We start from the raw sequence: 24,242 nt of genomic DNA on the forward strand, positions 1-24,242 counted from the left end.
GAGCCAAAGCAAATAGAGACAAAGTATATGGTAACTAGATCTTTAGCCTGGGACTGGGATCATCATGGGAATTCTGAGAGTAGGAGTGTGGGTTTTCATGTTGTAAAAGGGTTGGTGGACTACATACAGTACACGGATATTGGCACTCTAATGGAGGAAAGAGATATGGTAACACATGGTGGGAAATTGTACTTCCGAAACACAGTCTTAAAAACTAAGGTTACTTCAAAAACAAATAAAACTACTCCTTTACCCAGAGCCCCACCCCACTAGGGAAAGAGAGAGGCAGGCTCGGAGTATAGATCGACCAGTCAACGCCCATGTTCAGCGGGGAAGCAATTACAGAAGCTAAACCTTCCACCTTCTGCAACCCACAATGACCCTGGGTCCATACTCCCAGAGGGATAGAGAATGGGAAAGCTATCAGGGGAGGGGATGGGATATAGAGATCTGGTGATGGGAATTGTGTGGAGTTGTACCCCCTCCTGTCCTAGGGTATTGTTAATGTCTCCTTTTTAAAATAAATCAACAAATTAAATTTTAAAAATAAAAATAAAAAACTACTCCTTTGTACCTGGTGACTAGAATTAGCAATACATTTAATTTTTTTAAATTTTATTTATTTATTTTAATATTTATTTTATTTATTTATTCCCTTTGTTGCCCTTGTTGTTTTATTGTTGTAGTTATTATTGTTGTCATTGTTGGATAGGACAGAGAGAAATGGAGAGAGGAGGGGAAGACAGAGAGGAGGAGAGAAAGATAGACACCTGCAGACCTGCTTCACCGCCTGTGAAGCAATTCCCCTGCAGGTGGGGAGCCGGGGCTCGAACCGGGATCCTTATGCCAGTCCTTGTGCTTTGCGCCATCTGCGCTTAACCCGCTGTGCTACAGCCTGACTCCCACATTTAAATTTTTTATGTTTGATAAAATAGTAAGAGACCATGGACAGTATGAGGTTGAAGATGCTAGAGAATGAAAGAGTACTTTGAAGTGTTTATAAAACTGGAATTCTGGACAATAATGAGAAGTGATACCAATCCAAGTGAATTTGCTTTAGAGAGAGGAAAAACCCTCTTCCTTTGAAACATGAGAGGTGATCATGAAGACATCAGTGAGAGGTTCACCAGTAAGAGCCACCCTGAGCCTGTTTGAACCAGCACTGCCTACCCTTATAGCTTCCTATAAGAGTTTTATGCAGGAAACAGTAGCAGCAACAAATGCTGAGGGGTTGTGGGGACAAAGGAATTCTCCTGCACTGCTGGTGGGAATGTATGTTGGTCCAACCCCTGTGGAGAGCAGTCTGGAGAACTCTCTGAAGGCTACAAGTGGACCTACCGTATAACCCTGTAATTCCTCTCCTGGGGATATATCCTAAGAGACCAAACATGCCCATCAAAAAAAAAAAGTGTGTGTCATAGCCCCACAATTTGTAATAGCCAAACTCTGGAATCAACCCAGGTGTCCAACAACAGATGAATGGCTGAGTAAGTTGTGGTCTATATACACAATGGAATACTACTCAGCTATAAAAAATGGTGAATTCACCTTCTCCACCTCATCTTGGATGGAGCTTGAAGGGATCATGTTAAATGAGATAAGCCAGAAAGAGAAGGATGAATATGAGATGATCCCACTCATAGACAGAAGTTGAAAAACAAGAACAGAAGGGAAAATGCAAAACAGAACGTGGACTTGAGTTGATGTACCAAGTAAAAGACTCTGGGGTAGGGAGCAAGTATTCAGGTCCTGGAACATGATGGCAGAGGTTAGTATTAATGTGGAAAACTGAGAAATGTAGGTAATGTTTTCAATGGCGCTACATCCTTTTTTAGATCTGTTGTTGTTAAAGAAACATGTTTGGGATTTTGCTTTGAGTGGCTTCTCCACACGTAGGAGTTCACAGCTGTCTTTATCCTCTCATATTTTCAAGATGAGCTGGTTGCCTTTAGATCTGAGGAGCAAACCCCATAAGGAAAAACATTTTTCCCCACATAGGAAATAGTCTAAAAGGAGAACCTGAGAGTTAATGATGGCAGGATAGGAATTAGGGCACTGTACCATGCTCTTTCGTATCAAGACTGATGGATTCACCTACTCAAAACAGATTATTAAAGGGTAACTGTGAACTTTTCAATGTTCTAGCCATGTACAAAAAACTCCCAACTTCAGAAATGGGCCCAATTAATATTAAGTCTGTGAAAGTTAAAACATGGTGTCCTCATTAAAATGACTAAAAGCCCTCATTTTACAGACTGTGAAATCCACTTTCTAAGTGAGGTCTCCTCAACAGCATTATGGGAGATCACATTTTCATTTGCTTGGCGACAGATCCCAACAGAGATTATTATCTGCTCCCTGAAGGGTCAGGTATCTTTCTCCACTCATCAGCATGGCCTCTCTCCACCCACCCAGGAAAAAAAGAAAAAGAATTCTTTCCTTCTCACTTTCTCGGAGGGAAATATTTTCACATTTAAGCTGCAGGCTAGATTCCTCTCATTTGTAGCACTCTACATAATTTGTCAGACATTAATGTAATTACTGACCTGCACTTCAAGAAAAGGCAGAAGGAGAAAGCTGAAATATCATTGTTTTTGTATTGAACCATTTGGCATGCCAGAGGACAAACATGCAAACCAAAGCAGAAATAAATAATTGTCCATCTATGGCAGTCATTTGATTTACAGAGTAACCTCTGTGCTGCTCAGTCAAACTCTAGGTCGGGATGCTATCCTTGGCACTGAGCGTGCAAGTGAATCCAATACTTCTTTCCCTGTTTGGACAGATAGTTAAAGTCCCCTTTCCCATACTATTTCTTGCATTCTGTCATCTTCATTTTCACCTTTTTCATTTGATGTTGTGATTGTTAGGAACACTGACAAGTATCTTAGCTACTGGGAGAAGTAGCCAGATAGACAGTATTTGGAATTCTCAAAATCGGATCTCTGGGTCCATACTCCCAGAAGGATAAAGAATAGAAAAGCTTCCAATAAAGGGGTTGGGGTGCAGAACTCTGGTGGTGGGAGATGTGTGGAATTGTACCCCTCTTATTCAAAATTAAATCAGTAAAAAGAAAGGAAGGAAGGAAGAAAGAAAGAGAAAGGAAGGAAGGAAGGAAGGAAGGAAGGAAGGAAGGAGGAAGGAAAGGAAGGAAGGGAGAAAGAAAACTACTCGGGGCTGTGTATACAGAAAATTTGTGAGTTCCCTGCGGCTCATGGCTTATAAACCAGGTTCAGAGATTCTTATCTTCTCCTGTTTCCTTTGAATAAAAATGGCACGTGGTGAAAGAAAGAAAGAAAGAAAGAAAGAAAGAAAGAAAGAAAGAAAGAAAGAAAAGAAAAGAAGGAAATCCAGATCTCTGCATAAGAGCTTTCTGTTCAAAGTCACAGCATTTGTGTGATTACAATGGGGATTTAATTCAGTAATAAGGGACTTAGGAGATCACTCACCCATTAGATTGGACAATTAACTGTGTATAGAGACCCAGATTTAGCTCCTGGCCAACACATGGGAACAACTGAATAAAAGAGGCCTCACAAGTGGTGGAACAGTGCTGTGGTATCCTCTCTCTCTCTCCTCCCCTCTCCTCTCTCTCTCTCTCTCTCCTTCTTTCTCTGTCATCCTCTACCTTAAAAAAGAAAGTAAGCTTGGATCAGTGGAATCATGCAAGCACAGAGCTTCAGTGATAACCCTGGTGGTAAACATAAATAAATAAATTCAGTTAGTAATAATACAAAATCAATGTGCCATGCCAAAATTCTTTTGACAATTTTACAACTAAGATGCTGTTGATAATTGTTATATTAGAATAATTGCATGACCTTCCACCAAAACAAGTGTGAATTCTGAGAGTCTGTCTCACCACTAAAATATAATTCCTACCCCAGAAACCTACCTATTATGTTGCCATTCTCAGCTTTCACTAAACAGCTGAGTCACTTTGGCACCTAATTGGTTTAAGAAAAACTAAGGGTTTGAATGAAACCTAGCACCTCTATAGAGGCAACTTCCTTTTAGGAATAGGAGATATTTTCAGCCTTAAAATGTGGTTTTCTTTTATATATATATTTAAAAAAGGAAACATTGACAAAACCGTAGGATAAGAGGGGTACGACTCCACACAATTCCCACCACCAGATCTCCGTATCCCATCCCCTCCCCTGATAGCTTTCCTATTTTGTAACCCTCTGGGAGTATGGACCCAAGGTCATTGTGGGATGCAGAAGGTGGAAGGTCTGGCTTCTGTAATTGCTTTCCCACTGAATATGGGCGTTGACAGTTTGATCCATACTCCCAGCCTGTCTCTCTTTCTCTAGTGGGGCAGGGCTCTGGGGAAGCAGAGCTCCAGGACACATTGGTGGGGTCGTTTGTCCAGGGAAGTCTGGTTGGCATCTGGAACCTGGTGGCTGAAAAGAGAGTTAACATATAAAGCCAGAAAAAATAGTTGACTAATCATGAACCTAAAGGCTGGAATAGTGCAGATGAGGAATTGGGGGGAGGCTCATTGTTTTGTAGATAGAGAGTAGGCACATTTAGTTATATTCCAAGGGGCTTGTGGCTACACTAGTTAGTTTTTCTTTTTCTTTTTCTTTTTCCCCCTGAGCCTAAAATATGAAATGCAGGTGGATCCAATTTATTGTCTGGGGAAATGATGTCATGGCTGGAAAAAGGGCCAGAAAGCTGGATCAGGGAAGAGAATAGCTCCCTCATATGGGAAGGGGGTATAAATATTGTTGACTGTAATCCCCATCAATTTGATGTGATCTGGGGCCCATATTCAGCTTAGAAGCCTATGTGACCTCTGCATCCCTGTAGATCTGAGCTCACATTCTGTGGTCATGAGTAGGAACATTCCAAGCTGCCCCAATATTGACACATCTTCCTCAGGTGTAGCCTAGAGTATGTTGTCCATCCTTAAATGGAACATTCTCTACCATTGCTGATCCAAGTTGAGGGCAAGGTCCTATGGGGGTCCACAAAGGGGTCTGTTTTGTCGTTCCTGATAGAGATGACCAGTAACAATGGATAGAGGGATTTATTTGAGGTCTAGGCCCATCATATCTGTTTGGGAATCTCAGGACTTCCCGCATAGGGCCCCAGCTGATGCAGTGGCCTAATAGTGATGAAAGAGTCATCATTAAAGTATGCCAGTCACTTGCCCTTTTTCAGCTTTTGCAGTCCTTGCTTTGATATGGTTAGCTTTGGAGTGCGTGAGGGAAGAATAATACAAAGTAGGTGAGTAGGGTATCTAAGTCTAAGTAGACACTATTTCATTAGGAACTTTATACTGACTCACTGTGGAACTATTATGTACTTTTGCTTTCAGGTATATATTTTGCCCTAATTTATGAATACCTGTGAACATATGCTCTATCTCACAGGACCTGGTCTATATCTAGGTTTGGGGCTTTTGTTAGGAAGTGAACCACCTGGAATGGAATTAGAGAATCCTATGAAAGGAAAGGTCTCACCGGAGTCATGAGGCTGAAAGTTTGACATTCCATGTCTGACATCTCTGGACACAGTCTGAAGTAAAACATGCTGAGGTGGTACTCATTGTGTTGATTAGGTTGGGAATGGCAGATGTAGTATCATTTGGTATGAATTGAGAGAAGCATGCAGGAAAGTGAGCCCCACCCTAGAGGTTCCAGGACTGGGAGAAGTATAGGCTCTCTAGAGGAAGTGGGAGGTTCCTGCTGTCTTAGGGTTTAAGAAGGCAGTAGATAGTTATTTCAATAATCACATTATTTGGCAATTGGGGTAACTTTGAAATATCCCTTTGTTAGGATTTGCTGTATCATACACAACATCACCATAATTTTTGTCCTTTGACATTATTTGCATGTAGCTGTGCCACCAGTTGCTTCTGTTCTCCCTGGTCTAAGTTTTTAAGAGAGTCAACATATCAAAGACTCAGCCTATGTATTAAAAATACTCAGTCTGTGCATTAAAAAGTTTGATACATTCAATCAGTTCTCCCCTCTCATATTAATTAAATAGTGATTTATATGACTACTATTACTATTCAACTTTCCCATTTCTTTGTAGCACTCAATAATATTCTGTTGTCTGGATCTATCAGAGCTTGGTATACTTGGGTTGCTTCCAAGCTTTCACAATTGCAAATAAAACTGCTATAAGAGTCAGTATGTTTTCCTCTGAGTATTTAATAGTATCTGATTTAACATCCAATTCACTGATCCATTTGCAACTTACTTTTATATATTGTGAAATGTGTCAGTCCAGTTTCATTCTTCATATTTCAACCAACTTTTCCCAACACTATCTGTTGAATAAACTCTCCTTTCTCCACTTAGTGTCCTAGACCCCTTTCCAAAAAGTAGGTTACATAGGTATAGGGACTTATTTCTGTACTTTAAATTCTATTCTACAGGTCTGTATATTTTGGTTCTACTACCAAGCAGTTTTGATTACAATGGTGCTGTAACATGTTTTGAGGTCAGTAAGAGGGATTCATCTATTCTTGTCATTTTTTCTCATAATTATTTTTTAAATTGTAAGTATTTTCAAGTTCCAGATAAACTCATCTTCATATTTCTATCTCAATCTCTCTCTCTCGCTCTGTCTCTCCCTCCCTCTCCTCAGATTCTCATCTCTTTGATGTCTAGGAGACACAACATGACATGTCTAGGAGACATGTCTAGGAGACACAACATGACATCAATGTCCCTTCATCCTGTCTCTTTCCCTCCTTCCTCAGAGTCCTTTGCTTTGGTCCAATGTACCACACCAACTCCAAATCTCACCTAATTCCCTGCCTTACTGTCCTTTGTTCTTAAGGTCAACTGATTAGTGAAAGCATTTAGTATTGGTATTTCTCTTTCTGGTTTGTCTCACTCAACATGATGCCTTCAAGTGCTAACCACAATATTTCAAAAGAGATGACCTTGACATTTTAACAGCTGTATAGTACTCCATCACATATATTTACCACAACTTTTTAGCCATTCATCTGTCATTGGGCATCTGGGTTGCTTCCAAGCTTGGACTACAAAATGTGCTGCTATGAAGACCGGTGTACATAGGTCTTTTCAGATAGGTGTTTTGTTCTTCCTGAGTAAATCCCTAGGAGACGGTTGCTGGATCGTAAGGTAAGTTCATTTCTAGAGTTCTGATTAATCTCCAACTGTAGTTGGACCAGTTTACATTCCTACCAGTAATATAGGAGAGTCCCTTTCCCCTTACAGCCTCTCCAACAGTTGCTGTTTCTGTCTTTTTAAATATATGACATTCTGTGGTCTGGGAGGAGGCACGGTAGATAAGGCATTGGACTCTCAAGCATGAGGTCCTGAATTCAGTCCACAGCAGCACATGTACCAGAGTGATGTCTGCTTCTTTCTCTTTCTCCTATCTCCTTTCATCACATACAAAAGTTAACTCAAAGTTAATGGATCAAAGTTAACTCAAAGTTAATGGATCAAAGATTTAGAAGTTAGGCTAGAAACCGCCATATACTTAGAGGGAAACAGGCAGAACTCTCTTCCATATAAGTTTTTGCAGTGTCTTCACTAATTCAATTCCAATTGCAAGGAAAACAAAAGCAAAAATAGACTTATTTTTGTGGGCTTACATGACACCGAAAAGCTTCTGCATGACAAAGGGAATCACCACTATAACAAAGAGGCAACCCCCCACACACACACAGAGTGGGAGAAAATCTATGTGTTATACATCAGACAGAGGACTGATAACCAAAATACACAGTATGCTTTGTGGTCAGGAAAAATAATGCTTCCAGTCTTGCTCTTTTCTATCAGGGTTGCTTTGGTTATCCTGGGTATTTTGTGTCTCCAGATAAACTTTTATATCTTTTGTTCTACTCTCTTGAAGAAATTTGGTGGGACCTTCATATTGAGTGCACCAAATATGTATATATCTCTGGTTAGAATAATCATTTTGATGATGTTAATTCTTTCACTCTACCAGTGTAAGGATCCCGGTTTGAGCCCCCAGCTCCCCACCTGCAGAGGGGTCGCTTCACAAGCGGTAAAGCAGGTCTGCAGGTGTCTATCTTTCTCTCCCCATCTCTATCTTCCCCTCCTCTCTCCATTTCTCTCTGTCCTATCCAGCAACAACGACAACAATCATAACTACAACAATAAAACAAGGGCCACAAAAGGTAATAAATAAATAAATAAAAATTATTTCAATCTATGAGCATAGGATATATTTCTGTTTTTTGCATCAGTTTCTATTTCTTTGAGAAGTGTCTCTTAGTTTCTAGTATAGGTTTTTCACTTTCTTTGTTAGGTTTATCTCTAGACATTTGGTTGGTTTTGCTACTATGGTGAATGGCCATTCTGTTCTCTTAAAGAAATTTGGTGGGAATTGATAATAATTGCATTAAATCTGTATATGTCTCTGGATAGAGTAGTCATTTTGATGATGTTTATTCTTCCAATTCATGAGCACAGGATGTATTCTATTTCTTTTTCTTTCCTTCTTTTTGTTTTTCTATCTCCTTGGTTAATGATGCATCATTTTCAATATGCAGGTCTTTCACTTCCCTCATTAGGTTTATTCATAGGCATTTGGTTGTTTTTACTGCTCTGGTGAATGGGGTCTATTGGAGGTTTTGTAAAACTGGATAGAGGCGAGGGAAAGAATGCTGGGTTTCATTCTCATGTGAATTAGCAATAGGAGGGTCAATGAAGGGAACTTTAGTAAGTGCAGTGGGAGGGGAACAGGGCTTTTACTTTCAATGGGTGCTGGGAGGCTTTTATTTTGACTGGGTACTGGGGGATCAAGATCAATAATCACAGAAGGGCATGGGGATGGGGACTTTGTCCTGGACGGCGGACTAGAAAGTTGCCAGAGGACCTTTTCACCCTCTGTAATAAGGTTTTTAATACCAGGGTGGTTTTTATAGATTTTTAAGATATCATTAATTAAATTCCAGTAACAAAAGGCAGAAACAGGTACACGTTCAGGACCAAAAGACTGATAGTGATCGTTAAGACAACAATTCTCCTCCAACGCTTCTCATCTATAGTGCCTTCCTGGGGGGACCAGGGACAAATATTTTTAATATAATCTAAAAACTTCTTTAATTCTTTTTTTTTTAACCCTATTTCTTCGTGTCTTGAGTGACTCCTTGAGTCCTTTAATGAATAAATCTTGTTTGCTAAATTCATGTCCCATGGTTTTGCTTACCTCAGCTGCTGTGAACACTCTCCTCCAGATGCGTCTCACGGACGGGTATTTCCGTGGCGATCTCTGCAAGTCTTTGCGTTACCCCCCTCGGGCTGCGGTGACTCGGTGAATTCGGGTAGGCCTACCCTCTCTATCAGCGGAGTTTCTAGGTCCAGAAGGCTTCTTCGCCCCACGTTGGGCGCCAGAATGCCCCGACCAGCAGGGCGGTGAACAGGGGCTAGGAACCCAATGAAACCTGAAATGTAGGAACATGAGACACGAGAGAATGACAGCAAGTCAAGTTTCTGATCAAGCTGTAAAATTTTATTGAGAATACAGGCATTATAAGGCTTTGGGGAAGGAGAGGGAATGCTGGAGGAGGGGAAGGGGGAGCAAACTTCAAAGAGGAATGTTCCTTGCAACAAATGGCAGGAACCAAACTGTGTTGACTCACTTGTGTTGACTCACTTGATTATTGATAAATGGTTTACCTAAGGGGAAATGGCCTGCCCAGGGGGGAATTAGCATTTGTCTTGAGGGGTTCCGTTGTCTCAAAGCTTATCATCTATAAAGCAGAGAAATGGCTCCTGGCAGGGGTCAATTTCTAAACTTCTAATTTGGCATTTGCATAGAGGAATGTCCCTGATTTTTGTTATGTTAATTCTTAACCTGCTATTTTACTACATTGCTTAATAATTTCCAGAAGTTTCCTGCTGAATTCTTTTGGATTTTCTAAGACATTATCTTTACAACTTCTTGTCTCACCATTCTTTGCTTGAACAGCATCTATTAATTTCTTCCTCCCCTTTTCATACTTTAAAACTGCCTCATAGTTCTATGGCTTTTGTTTCTGAGGTGTTTTCCTATGTATCACCTTGTTCAGAGTTAAACATTCCTTGCCTTCCCCCACCCCCACTGGCACTCTTTTCAGTAACTCTTTGCAAGTCAGGTCTAATAATGACATTACTTTAGTTCTTGTATGTATAATACTGTTTTGTTTGCTCCTTCATATTTGAATGATAGTCTTGCAGGCTAAATTATACATTGCTGGCAGTGTTTTCTTTTAAAACCTTGAATATATCGTCTTACTCTCTCCTGGCCTCCATGGATGGTTCCTACTGAAAGTCTGACTATTCCACCTTTATAAGTCACTTTCTTTTCCTTGGCAGTTTGCACAATTTTTTCATTGCCCTTGACTTTGGATAGCTTCACAATAATATGTGTTGCTACAGGTCTATTTAAGATTAGGAATCTGAGAGTTCTGTCTGCTTCCCAAACATCTATATCCTGACCATATTCCCAGATTTGTAATTTTTCTTCGGTTATTTCTTTGAATAAAGTTTCTGCTCCCTTCTTTCTCTCTTCCTCTTCAGAGACCCCAATAACTTTGTTAGTGCTTTTCTAGTATAGTTTTCAATCTCAAGAGTTGTTTCATTTTCCCCTGAACCTTATACCCTTTCCACTTGGAGTAAAAAAAAAAATATGGTCATTTTGTTTTCTATCCCTGATGTTCCCTCTTTTAGATGGGCAAGCCTACTTTCTTGACCTGCTATTTGAGACTGTAATGCATACACAGTGTCCTTCACACTCTGTAGCTCTGCTTTCAAGTTTTCCACTTTCCTATCAAGTGAATTTTTGAAGTTATAGATCTATTTATCAATCCATTTCTCCATATTAAATTGAGAGTTTTGTATTTCTTCAAATTTGTTGACAATGTATATCCTAAATTCTTCTCAGATAGTTCTTCTGGATCCACATCATTAAGTTTCTATCTGTGATGTTGACTTTTCAGGACCAGAGTTTTCTAGTTTTACCCATCTTTTTTTTGTTTTCTGTTGTTGGTCAGCAATTGGCACTGGGCTCTGCTTTGTATGTTGTGGGGGAGTTTTGGAGAAGTGGCATTGTATTATGGCATCTAATGTTGCTTAAACAGAGCCCTAGTCTGGATGAGTGAGGAGGAATCCTAGACCTCCTTTTGCTCTTCGTAGACTGTTTCCTGTAAGTGGGAGCTCTGCTTTGAGGTCAACGCCACTTTTTCCAACTTCAGAGCATTTTGACCCCATCACCATTATCTCTATAGCAGCTGGGACACCTTAGAGTTTGGTTGAATTTCCTGATACCACAAGGGTACAATGTTCAGTTCCCTGGTTTCCCTGAATGGTCCCCTGGGGTTCACTCAAGATCCTATAGCTTATACAGCTCTAAACAAAGTCCTGAGCTCCTTTATTAAGCTACATAGTTCCTTTTAAATCTCTCATATGTATTTGATGAAATTGCAGATATGGTTTCCACCTGCTATACAGAGCTGTGTTTCCACTTGAGTCTTTATCTACATCTCCTATTCCCACTGTCCTTGCTGGTGAAATTTGATGAGATATTTCATTTTAATATTTGTTTTCTGCAGGGAGGAAGAGAGCCAACTTTCAGAGACTGTTGTCATACTCCACCCTGGAAGTCTCAATCTCAGTCTTTAGTGAGCGTATACTATTAGACTGTGAATGTTACAAATGTTTCTATTTATTTTCTCATCCCTTAGGTAGTACAAGATGACTCAGTAGAGCTGGAATTTAGTACTTCTTTTCCCCAAATTGATTAGGCTGTTATAATACCCCAGTAAGTTGGACTCTGGTAAAATAGTTTCTTCTGAGGGCAAGCCTTATTAAGAAAAACTTAATGCTCAGGCATATTTCAAAATAGTGTCAGCCCCCCCTTCTCCTATTGGAACATGAGGGGTTTTTCCTCAGATAGTCATTTAGAAGACCTGATAGAGCTCCTGGAGATAAAACACAAAAGTATATGGACCTCACTATGATGTGACTCCTGTAGTTTTTATCTTTCTTGTCCACACTGAGCCTTCAGCAGTTTTCTAGTTAGTGTTTGGATTTTGCAACCCTAACAATGGTTCCTCTGAAAATCTGTGCTCATGGATTTCTGGTGTGGTCTGTATTTACATGTCTCAAACTTGGGACTTGGCAGTTGTTGCCCTATTACATCACTTTTCTGATGGATCTAAGAAAATTAGTTGACTTTTCTATTTATTTAGCCTTTGACTGGTGGTTAGGATGAAGTGATGAGTTTTAAGTTCCTTGGATGATATACCAGAAACTGTGAAAGTATTGTGTCTTAATATTTACATTTACCTCTCCTCTGATAGGACTGTGAGCAAAATTACTGTGTGGGCAGTTGTCAGTTCCAGAAAATTAGCTGTTTTATTTTATTTTATTTTATTTTATTATCACCACTCCCTTATCATTTGTTACAGTGTGAATAAAAGTGACAGCTGTTACCTGGAAATACCTAATTATATTTGTAGTGAAGATTATGATGACCATGTGTTGTAATCTCATATTCATTTACAAAAATGAATGTGTGTGCTTTTGTGTCCATTTCTTGCTGCAATGATCAGCTCAAACCTGAAGTTTCTCACTGAGTGACATTTGTGGTACTCACATGAACTACAAATGAATCTGTATATATGGTTTAACTACATTATATTAATTGTTTGGCCTTAGTGTCACAGGCAGAAGCTCTAAAGGAAGAAAATGACAGCCTTCGTTGGCAGCTTGATGCATATCGGAATGAGGTAGAGCTGCTTAAGCAAGAACAAGGCAAAACCCACAGAGAAGATGACCCAAACAAGGATCAGCAGCTGAAACTCCTGCAGCAAGCCCTGCAAGGAATGCAACAGGTAAAGGCATTTTGGTTTTCTGAACATTGGGAATAGTATCAGCTTCTCACCTGTCATGCAAGCAAATGGAATAGAAAACCTGGTATTTTTCTTGATATCCTTTCTGCTCTGTGGCATAGCTAAGGAAGGAATTATTTACTGTAATTGGTTAAATATTCTCTTTAATAAAGACATAGCTCATGAGGCCAGGTAGTGAAGCACCTGGTAGAGTACACCCATGACAGTGCACAAAGACCTGGGTTCAAGACCCTTGTCCCCACCTGTAGGGGGGGAAGCTTTATGAGCATTGAAGCAGGGTTGCAAGTCTCTCTCTCTCCCTTTCTCTCTCTCTCCCTCCTTCCCTCCCTCCATATCTCCCCCTTCATACTCAATTTTCCTGTCTCTATCCAGAATATATAAATGAAATATTTTAAAAGAGGTAACTGTTGATTGGCAAGAATGAGCATGTATTAAAAATCATTAAGGGGCCAGGGATATATCACAGTGGTTGTACAAGACATTTTGATACCCTAGGCTTCAAGGTCCCAAGTTTAATACCCAGCACCACTTTAAGTCAGAGATGAGCAGTGTTCTAGTTTTTTTTTTTTTAATTAGAAAAATATTTAAGGGCAGTGGCACATTCAGTTAAGCATACATATCACCATGCACAAGGACCCAGGTTTTATTCCCACCTGCAGGATAGACACTTCTAGTGGTGAAGCAGGTCTGTAGGTGTCTGTCTTTCTCTCTCCCTATCTGTCTCCCCTCTGTTCCCAATGTCTCTCTGTACTGTCAAATAAAATAGAAAGGAAGGAAGGAAGGAAGCAAGGAAGGAAAGAAGGAAGGAAGAAAACATGGCCCCTGGGAGTGGTGAATTCATAGTGCTGACACCAGGCCACAGCCATAACCCAGGTTGCAATCAAATATATATATAATAAAACTGCACAGGGAACTTGCCGGTGGTGTACCTGGTTATCAAGTGCAGGGACCCAGGTTCAAGCCTCCAGTCTCTACCTTCAAGGGAAAAGATTCACAAGTGGTGAAGCAGTGCTACAGGTATCTCTCTGTCTCTCTCCCTCTTTCCCTCATCCCTCTCGATTTCTCTCTGTCCTACCAAACAATAATAAATAAAATATAAAAAATGCACAGAAGCCTACAAAATACCTTGCCTGGATAGTTTGTCTGTATTGCCATGTTTGGTCCCAGCACACTGAAGGAAATTTTGGTACTGTAGTGACTGTCTCTATCAATCTATCTGGAAAAAAAAGTCATCTTGGAGCAGTAAATTCCTGGTGATGACAAAAAAAAAATGCACTTTAAAAATTAAAGTAAGACTGTACTGAGGGCTAGCAAATTAGCTCCCTTGGATAGTGAACTGTGTAGGACCCAGATTTGAGCCTGGTCCCCACCACAGTGAAGGAAGCTTTGGTGTTGTGGTCTCTTTTACTCACTCCCTCTGTATCTCTGTCTCTATCACAAAAAAAAGAAAAGCAAAAACTGTACCATGAACAATCTAATTCTTTTTTTATGCTTCAGAAGATACAATGGGATCTGGACTGGGGTCTCAAGGTTTTTTTAGGAAGAACTTCAGTTTCACAGATTTAACATAGTGCATGTGAAAAAGTATATGTTTGCTACAATGCTGAATATAGACTCTGAAAAGGAATGGCAAGAATCTTAATGTTATTAAGGTAGAAGCAGGGATGTCGTGAGTTTTTAAGTATCAATGCTTTAAGCACACTGTACAGCTTTATTTTAAATCTATTTGCTTTTTGTTTTCACACTCATTTATGTGACTGACCTTACCTGCGTGTTATTTTATGTACAAAAAGTAAAGATAGCAAGAATACTCAACTGTAATTACATTCCGATACAATATCATATAATAGATGTTTAGTATCTAGAAGTGTCATGTTGACTATCACCTCAGTGAGTCTACAATTTAAAAATGATCTCAACATCTGTTCTTACTAAAGTAAGATATTTTTTTTTTTCTTAGTAAGGGGTCTATCCTCTTCTGCCTTGCCAAACTACCAGCCGTTTTCCTTACAACTGAAACTGCACAATAATTTTTTGATTGCATGTCTTGGAATTATCTAGAGTAAAGCTGATCAGTAGTTGGAAATCACAAGTTGTAAGCAGGGAGTCTCTCCTGCCACTGGGAGTCCTACATTCCCATTATTTCTGCTAGCCTTGTCTTCCTGTGTGACAAGCAATCACATTAATATTTCACCTTTCCTATTAGCAAAATGTGTGAAGTAATCCTTACCTTCCTTTTACTATACCATGGAGTTTAATTAGACCATGTAAATTGCATCAGTGATCTTTCCACCAAAAGTCACACCTCCTCGGCTAGACTTCAAAGAATTCTGACAGTGTACATTGTACTGTGTCTTTTACCATCTTTTTTTTTTTTTTTTTTTTTGCAAAAGACCATCTTTAATGGTCTTTTGCAAGCCGCTGAAAATCAAAACTTCAGAAACATTTTGTTGTTGCTGTCATCTCTCCTGCCTTGACCTGGAAACTAATTCAAATAACGACAGTCCTACTGCTTAAATAAAATATTTATACGACATCAATAACCACAACAATGTTAAACAACAAGGGCAACAAAAGGGAAAATAAATAAAATGTTTTAAAAAATTTTTTTAAATTGTTGCAAAAAAATAAAATTTTATTTTATTTATTTATTTATTTAAAATTTTATTTATTTATTTTATTTACATATTTAAAATATCAACAAGGCTGTAGGATAAGAGGAGTACAATTCTTGTAAACAAAAATAAAAATTCTGCCATTCTTATCCAAAAAAACGTATAGTCCAATAGGATGGTTAAGAGCATAAGCTCTGGAATGGATCCAGCTGGGTTTAAATATCAGTTCTGCTGCTTAGTATCTGTATGGTTTTATGCAGACACACTTTAAATATCAGGACTATGTGTCATAGGGTTATTAAAGGCTTGAATGAGATAGTCTGTTTGAAAGGCTTTTGGCGATGCTTAGTACATGCTAAGTCCTAGATAAATAGTATTTGTTATAATTATTAATGATGATGAAGTCAGTTCCTTGCCTACTAATGTAAAAACTGATTTGAAAAATGCTTGAGAGATTTAGATGATCTACTACTTTCCTCACAGAAATTGAGCTTGGCTTTGGATATGGCTATTGGAGAGAATGCTTTACAGCATTAAGTTTGCTTCTGTGCCGCAGTCCAGATACCATGCATATGGTATTAACTATAATCTACACTTACATCTGGCTGAAATCGTAACATTGTGATTAGATCAGTTAGTTTCTCAGCCTCTTTCTAAAATATGAGCAAATCTAAATGAAGTTTATAGGAATGAACTAGATAATATAACTTTTAGGTGCAATTTATTATAAGTAGATCAAAACACAATAAATTCTATTAATCCATCAAATATGGCTTGATTTTCACAGAAGTATGAGTACAAGTACCTATAATTGGGTAGTTAGTGAAAGTGGGGCAAGCTTGCCTAGAGTCTACCTTCAGCCAGAATTTTCAAGTGATGAGTAGCTCCTTAGGACTTAATTGTCTTTGCTCTTTGTTCTAGCATCTACTCAAAGTCCAAGAAGAATATAAGAGGAAAGAAGCAGAACTTGAAAAAATAAAAGATGACAAGTTACAGGTGGAAAAAATGTTGGAAAGTCTTAAAGAAAAGGTATGTGAATGCTAAGTGACCCTTTATCTCTTCTCTTTCCCACCTTTTCTGTGATTGTAGTAATACCCTGGGAATTACTGCAATGTCTGGTTGACTGGGGATTAAAAGTTCCTCTCCAGGATGGTGATTTTTTTTTTAATTGGAGGGATTAATGGTTTACAGTCAACAGTAAATACAGTTTTGATGCATGTGTAAAATTTCGGTTTTCTGCCAAACACTCTAACCCCCAGCCTAGGTCCTCCTCCATCAGGACCTGAAAGTTGCCCCTCACTCTGGAGCCCTTTACTTTGGTGCAATACACCAAACCCAATCCGAGTTCTACTTTGTGTTTCCCCTTCCTGTTCTTATTTCTCAATTTCTGCCTAAGGTAGTTCTTACATCAATGACTCTGTTTTTAGGTGTGAGCCCTTCACATGTCTAGGGCTTCTAGAGATTATTTTTTCAATGAACAAAATGTAAGTCTGTCCTTTAAAATCCCTCAAAGTACACCTCATCTTTTTTTCACCATCTTAAGCCATTAGCAAAGTAGAAAACTCACATGACACAAAATGCCTTTCATTAAGTGTTGCATTAGAGGAAGGACCACAGGTGCAGCCAGAATACTGACTTTTCTTTGCAGAATCTCCATCCTGTGTAAAAATGAACAGCTGCATGTGAAATAGCCAATTGCAAGTGGAAGGCTGGAAAAATAAGCAAGAAGACACCGTATGCTAAAGTTAGATAATAGCAGCAGCAACACCAGGCTGGGACTTTAACCTAGTGAGTGCCTCCAGCCACCAACAAGGACCCTTGAGAAGGTCCACTAACATCTGGATGGGTTTGTGTTGTGTAATAACTATGTACCAGGTGCCCAGTCTAACTTCTGAAAAGTTAGGTTAGGTGGGTTTCTCCTTATCATACCTTCTAATCTCCTTTATACTTGAATATTCAACTGAAACTGTCTTCTGAAAAGGAAGGTCCATTGTCTGTAACTGCCTGGTTTAAATGTCTTAGAAAAAAGAAAAGATCAGAAGTTTGAACCAGAAACCAGAAATTGGCAGTACTACAGTTTCACAAGAGCTCCTGCTCTTTGTCTTCAGTACTCAGCTCAGGAAGATGCAATGTTTACAGGCCCTGGATATGTTTGCTGGCATAGTGACTTCCCCCAGAGTGTCATCAAGAACTGGCAACCTTGGTCTAGTGGAAACAAATGATTGAAAGTGTTTTCTTCTGGAGGCGATTTGCAGTATGCTTTTAATTCTTCCACTTCATAAAACCAACTCACTTTCCAGTTTTGTGAGTGCTATTAAAGAAAAGAGTACAGTCCCAGAAAAAAATGATTTATAAAGTATTTAATTGAAAAGTGCCAAAACATTGCTCTACTTAGCAGGACTTTCCTCATACTATCAGAGCTGTTAAAGTGTTCCCAGAGAAGCTACATAGCTCTGTTGCACTTCCTGCGTAAAATAGGGTGTGTAGTCAGAAGATTATAAATAGACAAGGGGGTATGCTAATAACATTATGCTTAGAATTACTCTGTAGACTTGACATCACAAATTGACCTGGGACATGTTCAGTGCTTTCAACTTTATAAAACATATTATTTGAAGAAACAGATTGTCAAATGTCTTAGAATAAACTTGCCATATTGTCGGAGTCTATTTTCCATTCTGAAACTGAAGATACCACGAAGTGGCAGCTAAAGAGCATAGGGAGAGAGAGCCAAACTGATAGTCAGAAAAATGTGTGTCAGTGGTCTTTTTTTCTCTGTTCTTTTAAACAAAGCTTCTTTCAGAGAAAGTCATGACAGTTCATTATTAACTTATCTTCTCTGGGAAGGTGATTTGTGACCAAATATTTCAACCTGACACAATTAGGTTAGCAAGCAAATTGCCATAGCATTAGACTGCAAAAATAATTTCAACCTGAAGGGAGAATATGTTTTGGTGAGAATATATATATATATATATATTAGCATAGACCATGGTGGGAATTATTGTCAGTATTTTTACAATATAACAATGGAACTTATCTCTGGCTTTCTTGCTGCAGAAAACACTAGCTCTTTGAATCTGCTAGTAAAATTCAAGATGATAAGCATCCCTTCAATATATCTTCTGTTTTTTTTAATCCAATAAAATTGAAGAAATGTTTCAGTAAGACTATATTTCTATTCAAGATGGCTAAAACATCTCAAGATGGCTTCACATTTTAAAATCAACCTCAATCTGCTAAACACTCACACTTGAGGAATAGCTAACTGGATCACTTAAAGTTTTAAAAGTGTGAGAAACGGATGTATAGTTCATGGCTTAGAAGTGATCCAGTCATTTAAATCAAACTTGGCATTGCTGTTACTGCCTGGATTAGATTCTAAAGGCCAAAGAATGAGTAGGTCATCAAGAATGCTTTCCTTTCTGACTACATCCAGGAAGCACTTGAATCCACAGAATGACATGTCTTGCAGCATAAGGCATCCATTTCATTCAGAAGAGGTATCCTGCAAGCTTTAAAGAAAACAAGAAGAAATCTGTCCTCAGAAGGCAAGAATATCTGAGTCAGCTGTGATCTGTCCCCCACAAGACCATGCCCCAATATTTTCTTCTACATCATCAGTAAGACTAAGTAGTAGTTTCTTTTATTCCTTCCTCTGAAGGCTCTTCCTTTATATTTACAATACAGAAAAACAATGTTCTCAGTACTCAAGGAGAAAAAGAAAAATGAAAGATCTGTGGAAGGTCTGAAGGTATTTTTCAGTTTGATCACTGGTTATGGATTTCACTTGAATAGTTCTTCAGAAGTGTACTACCATGCTCCATAAAGGAAAAATCTTTCAGCAGAAATGACCACTGGCTAATGATATTTTGATCATGCTCATTTCTGGCTTTTAAAGTTAGGAATATCCTACCCCATAATGATTTTATCAAAGAAGAGAAAGGTGATAGCCAGTAAATAGACACTCTAAACCTCAGTGAAGGAACCAACAGTTGATTGCTTGTGAGTAAAGTTTTCTGTTCACAGATAAAAACTTAGCTTTAGTAGAGTGTGTACCTAAGATGAAAAAGAATGGCTTTTTTCAAATTGGATGGTGTGGAATGAAATCCTGCCTCTATCATTTCATAGTGATGTGAGTTTTGGCAATTTACCCAAGGCCTACTTTCCTCCTGTGTAGAATGGAACTCAAAAAAATACCTGGCATTTAGTAAACAACAAATTCTAAGAATGGTTCCCTATGTAACTTCTTTTTTTTTCTTTTTCTTTTTTTTTCTTTCTGATTTCTTTTTTATTGGGGAATTAATGTTTTACATTCAACAGTAAGTACAATAGTTTGTACATGCATAACATTCCCCAGTTTCCCATATAACAATACAACCCCCACTAAGTCCTCTGAATCCTTCTTGGATCTGTATTCTCCCCATCCACCCACCCCAGAGTCTTTTACTTTGGTGTGATACGCCAATTCCATTTCAGGTTCTACTTGTGTTTTCTTTTCTGATCTTGTTTTTCAACTTCGGCCTGAGAGTGAGATCATCCCATATTCATCTTTCTGTTTCTGACTTATTTCACTCAACATGATTTTTTCAAGGTCCATCCAAGATCAGCTGAAAACAGTGAAGTCACCTTTTTTTTTTACAGCTGCGTAGTATTCCATTGTGTATATATACCACAACTTGCTCAGCCACTCATCTGTTGCTGGACACCTGGGTTGCTTCCACGTTTTGGCTATTACAAATTGGGCTGCCAAGAACATATGTGTACACAGATCTTTTTGGATGGATATGTTGGGTTCCTTAGGATATATCCCCAGGAGAGGAATTGCAGGACCATAGGGTAGGTCCATATCTAGCCTTCTGAGAGTTCTCCAGACTGTTCTCCACAGAGGTTGGGCCAATTGACATTCCCACCAGCAGTGTAGGAGGGTTCCTTTGACCCCACACCCTCTCCAGCATTTGCTGCTGTTACCTTTTCTGATGTATGACATTCTCATAGGAGTGAAGTGGAATCTCATTGTTGTCTTGATTTGCATTTCTCTGACAATCAAAGACTTGGAGCATTTTTTCATGTGTTTCTCGGCCTTTTGGATCTCTTCTGTGGTGAATATTCTGTCCATGTCCTCCCCCCATTTTTGGATGGGGTTATTTGTTGTCTTGTTGTTGAGTTAGGCAGGCTCTTTATATATGTTGGTTATTAAACTCTTGTCTGATGGTTGTTAAACTCTTGTCTGTTGGTTATTAAACTCTTGTCTCCTCTTTCATTTACTATCCGATTTATTTGGGTCTTCTCCCTTTTTTCTTTTGTGAGTCTGGCTAAAGGTTTGTCAATTTTGTTCACTCTTTTGAAGAACCAACATTTACTTTCATTGATCTTTTGTATGGTTTTCTTATTCTCAATGTTATTTATTTCTGCCCTAACTTTAGTGATTTCTGTCCTTCTGGTTGCTTTAGGGTTCCTTTGTTGTTCTTCTTCTAGGTCTTTAAGATGTGCAATCAGGCTGTTTATTTGTGCTTTTTCTTGTTTCCTAATGTGTGCTTGTATAGCTATGAACTTCCCTCTCAGCACTGCCTTAGCTGTGTCCCAAATATTTTGATAGCTTGTGTCTTCATTTTCATTGAAGTCTCGAAACATTTTCATTTCTTCCTTGATTTCCTCTTTGACCCAGAGGTTGTTAAGAAGTGTACTGTTGAGCTTCCACATTTTGGGACTATTACCAATCTTTTGTTGATTGTTAAGTGTTAGTTTCATTCCACTGTGGTCTGAGAAGATGCTTGGGATGATTTCAATGCTCTTGAATTTGCTGATGCTGTCTTTGTGGCCTAACATATGATCTATCCTTGAGAATGACCCATGTGGATTTGAGTAAAATGTGTATTTCAGTTTCTTGGGATGAATGACTCTTAAAATTTCCAATAGTTCTAGTTTATCTATCTCTTCATTTAGCTCCCTTATGTTTTTATTGATTTTCTGCCTGGATGATCTGTCAAGTTGAGAGAGTGGGGTGTTGAAGTCCCCTACTATGACTGTGTTGCTGTTAATATATTTCTGTAGCTCTTTCAGTAGACATTTGATGTATTTAGATGGCTTCTCATTGGGTGCATAGATGTTAATAATTGTTAAGTCCTCTTGATTGACTGATCCTCTGAGCATTAAGTAATGTCCATTCCTATCTTTTTTTAATCTTATCTATTTTAAAGTCTATCATGTCAGATATGAGAACAGCTGTTCCTGGCCTTTTTTGTGGGCCATTGGCTTGTATGATAGTTTTCCATCCTTTCAGTTTAAGTCTGTGTTTGTCTTGTTGAGTTAGGTGGGTTTCCTGTAGACAGCATATTGTTGGGTTGTGTTTTCTGATCCATCTTCCTACTCTGTGTCTTTTAATAGGTGAATTCAGGCCATTGACATTTATAGATATCAAAGATTGAAGATATTTTAACACCATTCTTGTAGAGTTTTAGAGGGTTCTGATATATGTCCTATTTATGATGGTCTGACTGTTTATAGAAGACCTTTCAGAACTTCTTTCAGGGCAGGCTTGGTGATAGTTGATTCCTTCAACTGTTGCTTGTCTAAGAAGGCTTTGATGCCTCCATCTAGTCTGAATGACAGTCTAGCAGGATATAGTATTCTTGGTTGAAAGCCTTTCTCATTGAGCACTCGATAGATATCTTGCCATTCTCTTCTGGCCTGTAGTGTTTGTGTGGAGAAGTCTGCTGCTAATCTTATGGGTTTTCCTCTGTAGGTGACTCTTTGTTTTTCTCTTGCAGCCTTCAGGATCCTTTCTTTATCCTTATTCCTTTCCATTCTAAATATGATGTGTCTTGGTGTCTTTAAGTCTGGGTTAATTCTGTTTGGGACCCTCTGCGCTTCTTGAATCTTTGTGTCTTTGATGTTGTCTAGACTAGAGAAATTTTCAGCTATTATGGCCTGAAGAATGCTTTCTTCCTCTCCCTCTCTTTCTTCCTCTGGTAAGCCAATAATGCGTATATTGTTTCTTTTGAAGTCATCCCATAGGTCTCTGTTGTTGTTTTCAGCATCTCTTAATCTCTTTTTGAGATCTCTTACTTCTTCTTTAGTTGTCTCTAATTCGTCCTTGATCTTGCTAATTCTGTCTTCAGCCTCATTGATTCTATTCTCTCTGCCCTCTACTGTTTTCTGGAGTTCATCTGTTTTATTTCCATGTTTTGATATTGTTTTAGCTTGTTCAGCTAGTTGTGTTCTTAGCTCAACTATTTCAGCTTTCAGCTCTCTAATAACCTTGAGATAGTGTTTTCTTCCAGAGTCTCATTTGTTGTTCCTGTATTTCTGATTACAATTCTTTCAAACTCTTTACTAACTCCTGTGATTATTTCCTTAGCTAATGTTTGGATGTTGAACTCGTTATTTTGTGCTTCACCCTTTGGGGGACTTTTAGCTGGACTGTTGTCCTGGTTAGTTTCTCCAATATTTCTTCTTGTTGGTTTACCCATTTTATATATTATGTTATGAGTTCCCTCTCTTAGTACTTTTCAAATTACTGATCACTATTTCCTGGATTGACTGTGTCTAAGTAAGGTAATTAAAGGGTTCACAGTGGTGGAAGTTAACAGTTGTTTCAATAGTATTTTAATCCCTGAATTGGAGCTCAGTGATTTAAAAGCCTCTTTTTTTTTTCTTCTCTGTAGGCTGTGGGAGCCTGAGGGCTTCTAACTTAATCACTGACTCCTAACCAAGAGATAAGGCAGGGTGTGGCAGAGATAGTCCAGTGGTTATGCAAAGAGACTTTCACAGCCCCACAGCTATGCCACGGAGGTATAGGTCTTCTCCTGAATTTCCTGGTTAGATCTCTGTCCCCCGGTGTCCCTCCCTGCCGCTGCTCCAGATTTTGAGGGCAATAGCAATGGAGACTCAGAGTTGCACTTGGTTAGTCTCTGGGGAGTCCTCTCCTCCCTTCAGCTGTCCCCTTGTTGGTGAGACAGACTGAAGGTGGTGTCTCAACTGACAGAGCGTCAGACTGTTACCAGCCACTTAGTCTCTCCCTAGGCTCCTCTCTGTCACCAGCCACGTGTGTTTGCACTCACCGGTGATTTGGTGGGTTCCTGTAGTCGTTCTAGTCCTGTCTTGTTTCAGTCCCAGGTGGTCTCCTTTGGTATTCCTAGTTGATCTGGGAGAGGAGAGGAGAGGAGAGGAGAGGAGAGGAGAGGAGAGGAGAGGAGAGGAGAGGAGAGGAGAGGAGAGGAGAGGAGAGGAGAGGAGGGGAGAGGAGAAGAGAGGAGAGGAAACAGATCTGCTGCTGCTCATAGCCCCGCCTCCGGAAGTCTCTCCCCTATGTAACTTCTATAGAGTCAGGAATGATGAGGACAAATAAATAAAAATGACAAAAACATTTCTTGTGTTTTGAAACCATATAAAGATGCTTTAATTTGTCTGTGACTTTTTTTTATAATTTGTACTGTTTTCTTTCTGATCCCGCTACCCAAGTTGGACAGTATTGATTTTATAGTGTTGTCTTAAGAAGTTACATAGTTGTGTAATTGAAATCAAGTCTGTTGCCAAGTGCACTGACCCAAGAAGCATGTTGTTCCCACAGGAAAACTGTGCTTCTAGGCTGTGTGCATCAAACCAGGAAAGTGACTACCCACTAGAGAAGAACCTGAACAGCAGTCCTATCAAATCAGAACGTGAAGCACTACTTGTGGGTAAGGAAGCAAGCACACACAATGTGTAGCTCAGAGTGGAGGAGGGGATTTTGTCACTTAAGATGTATCAGCACATACCAGGCATTG

At 39.1% G+C, this 24,242-nt stretch overlaps 1 protein-coding gene and 1 long non-coding RNA gene across 10 annotated transcripts in view; both read left to right on the plus strand.

Moving 5' to 3' along the window:
- Positions 1–24,242, plus strand: part of LOC132535807 (uncharacterized) — a 651,000-nt gene that overhangs the window by 580,312 nt on the left and 46,446 nt on the right. The window lies entirely within an intron of this gene.
- Positions 1–24,242, plus strand: part of ENOX2 (ecto-NOX disulfide-thiol exchanger 2) — a 385,476-nt gene that overhangs the window by 351,319 nt on the left and 9,915 nt on the right. For all 9 annotated transcript variants that reach the window (XM_060183083.1, XM_060183076.1, XM_060183079.1 and 6 more), the window contains 3 exons: positions 12,666–12,841; positions 16,396–16,503; positions 24,047–24,155. In XM_060183083.1, the coding sequence (XP_060039066.1) occupies positions 12,666–12,841; positions 16,396–16,503; positions 24,047–24,155 (393 nt within the window). The remainder of the gene's footprint in view (positions 1–12,665; positions 12,842–16,395; positions 16,504–24,046; positions 24,156–24,242) is intronic.

The sequence above is a fragment of the Erinaceus europaeus genome, chromosome X (genome assembly GCF_950295315.1).
Source record: "Erinaceus europaeus chromosome X, mEriEur2.1, whole genome shotgun sequence".
Taxonomy (NCBI): domain Eukaryota; kingdom Metazoa; phylum Chordata; class Mammalia; order Eulipotyphla; family Erinaceidae; genus Erinaceus; species Erinaceus europaeus.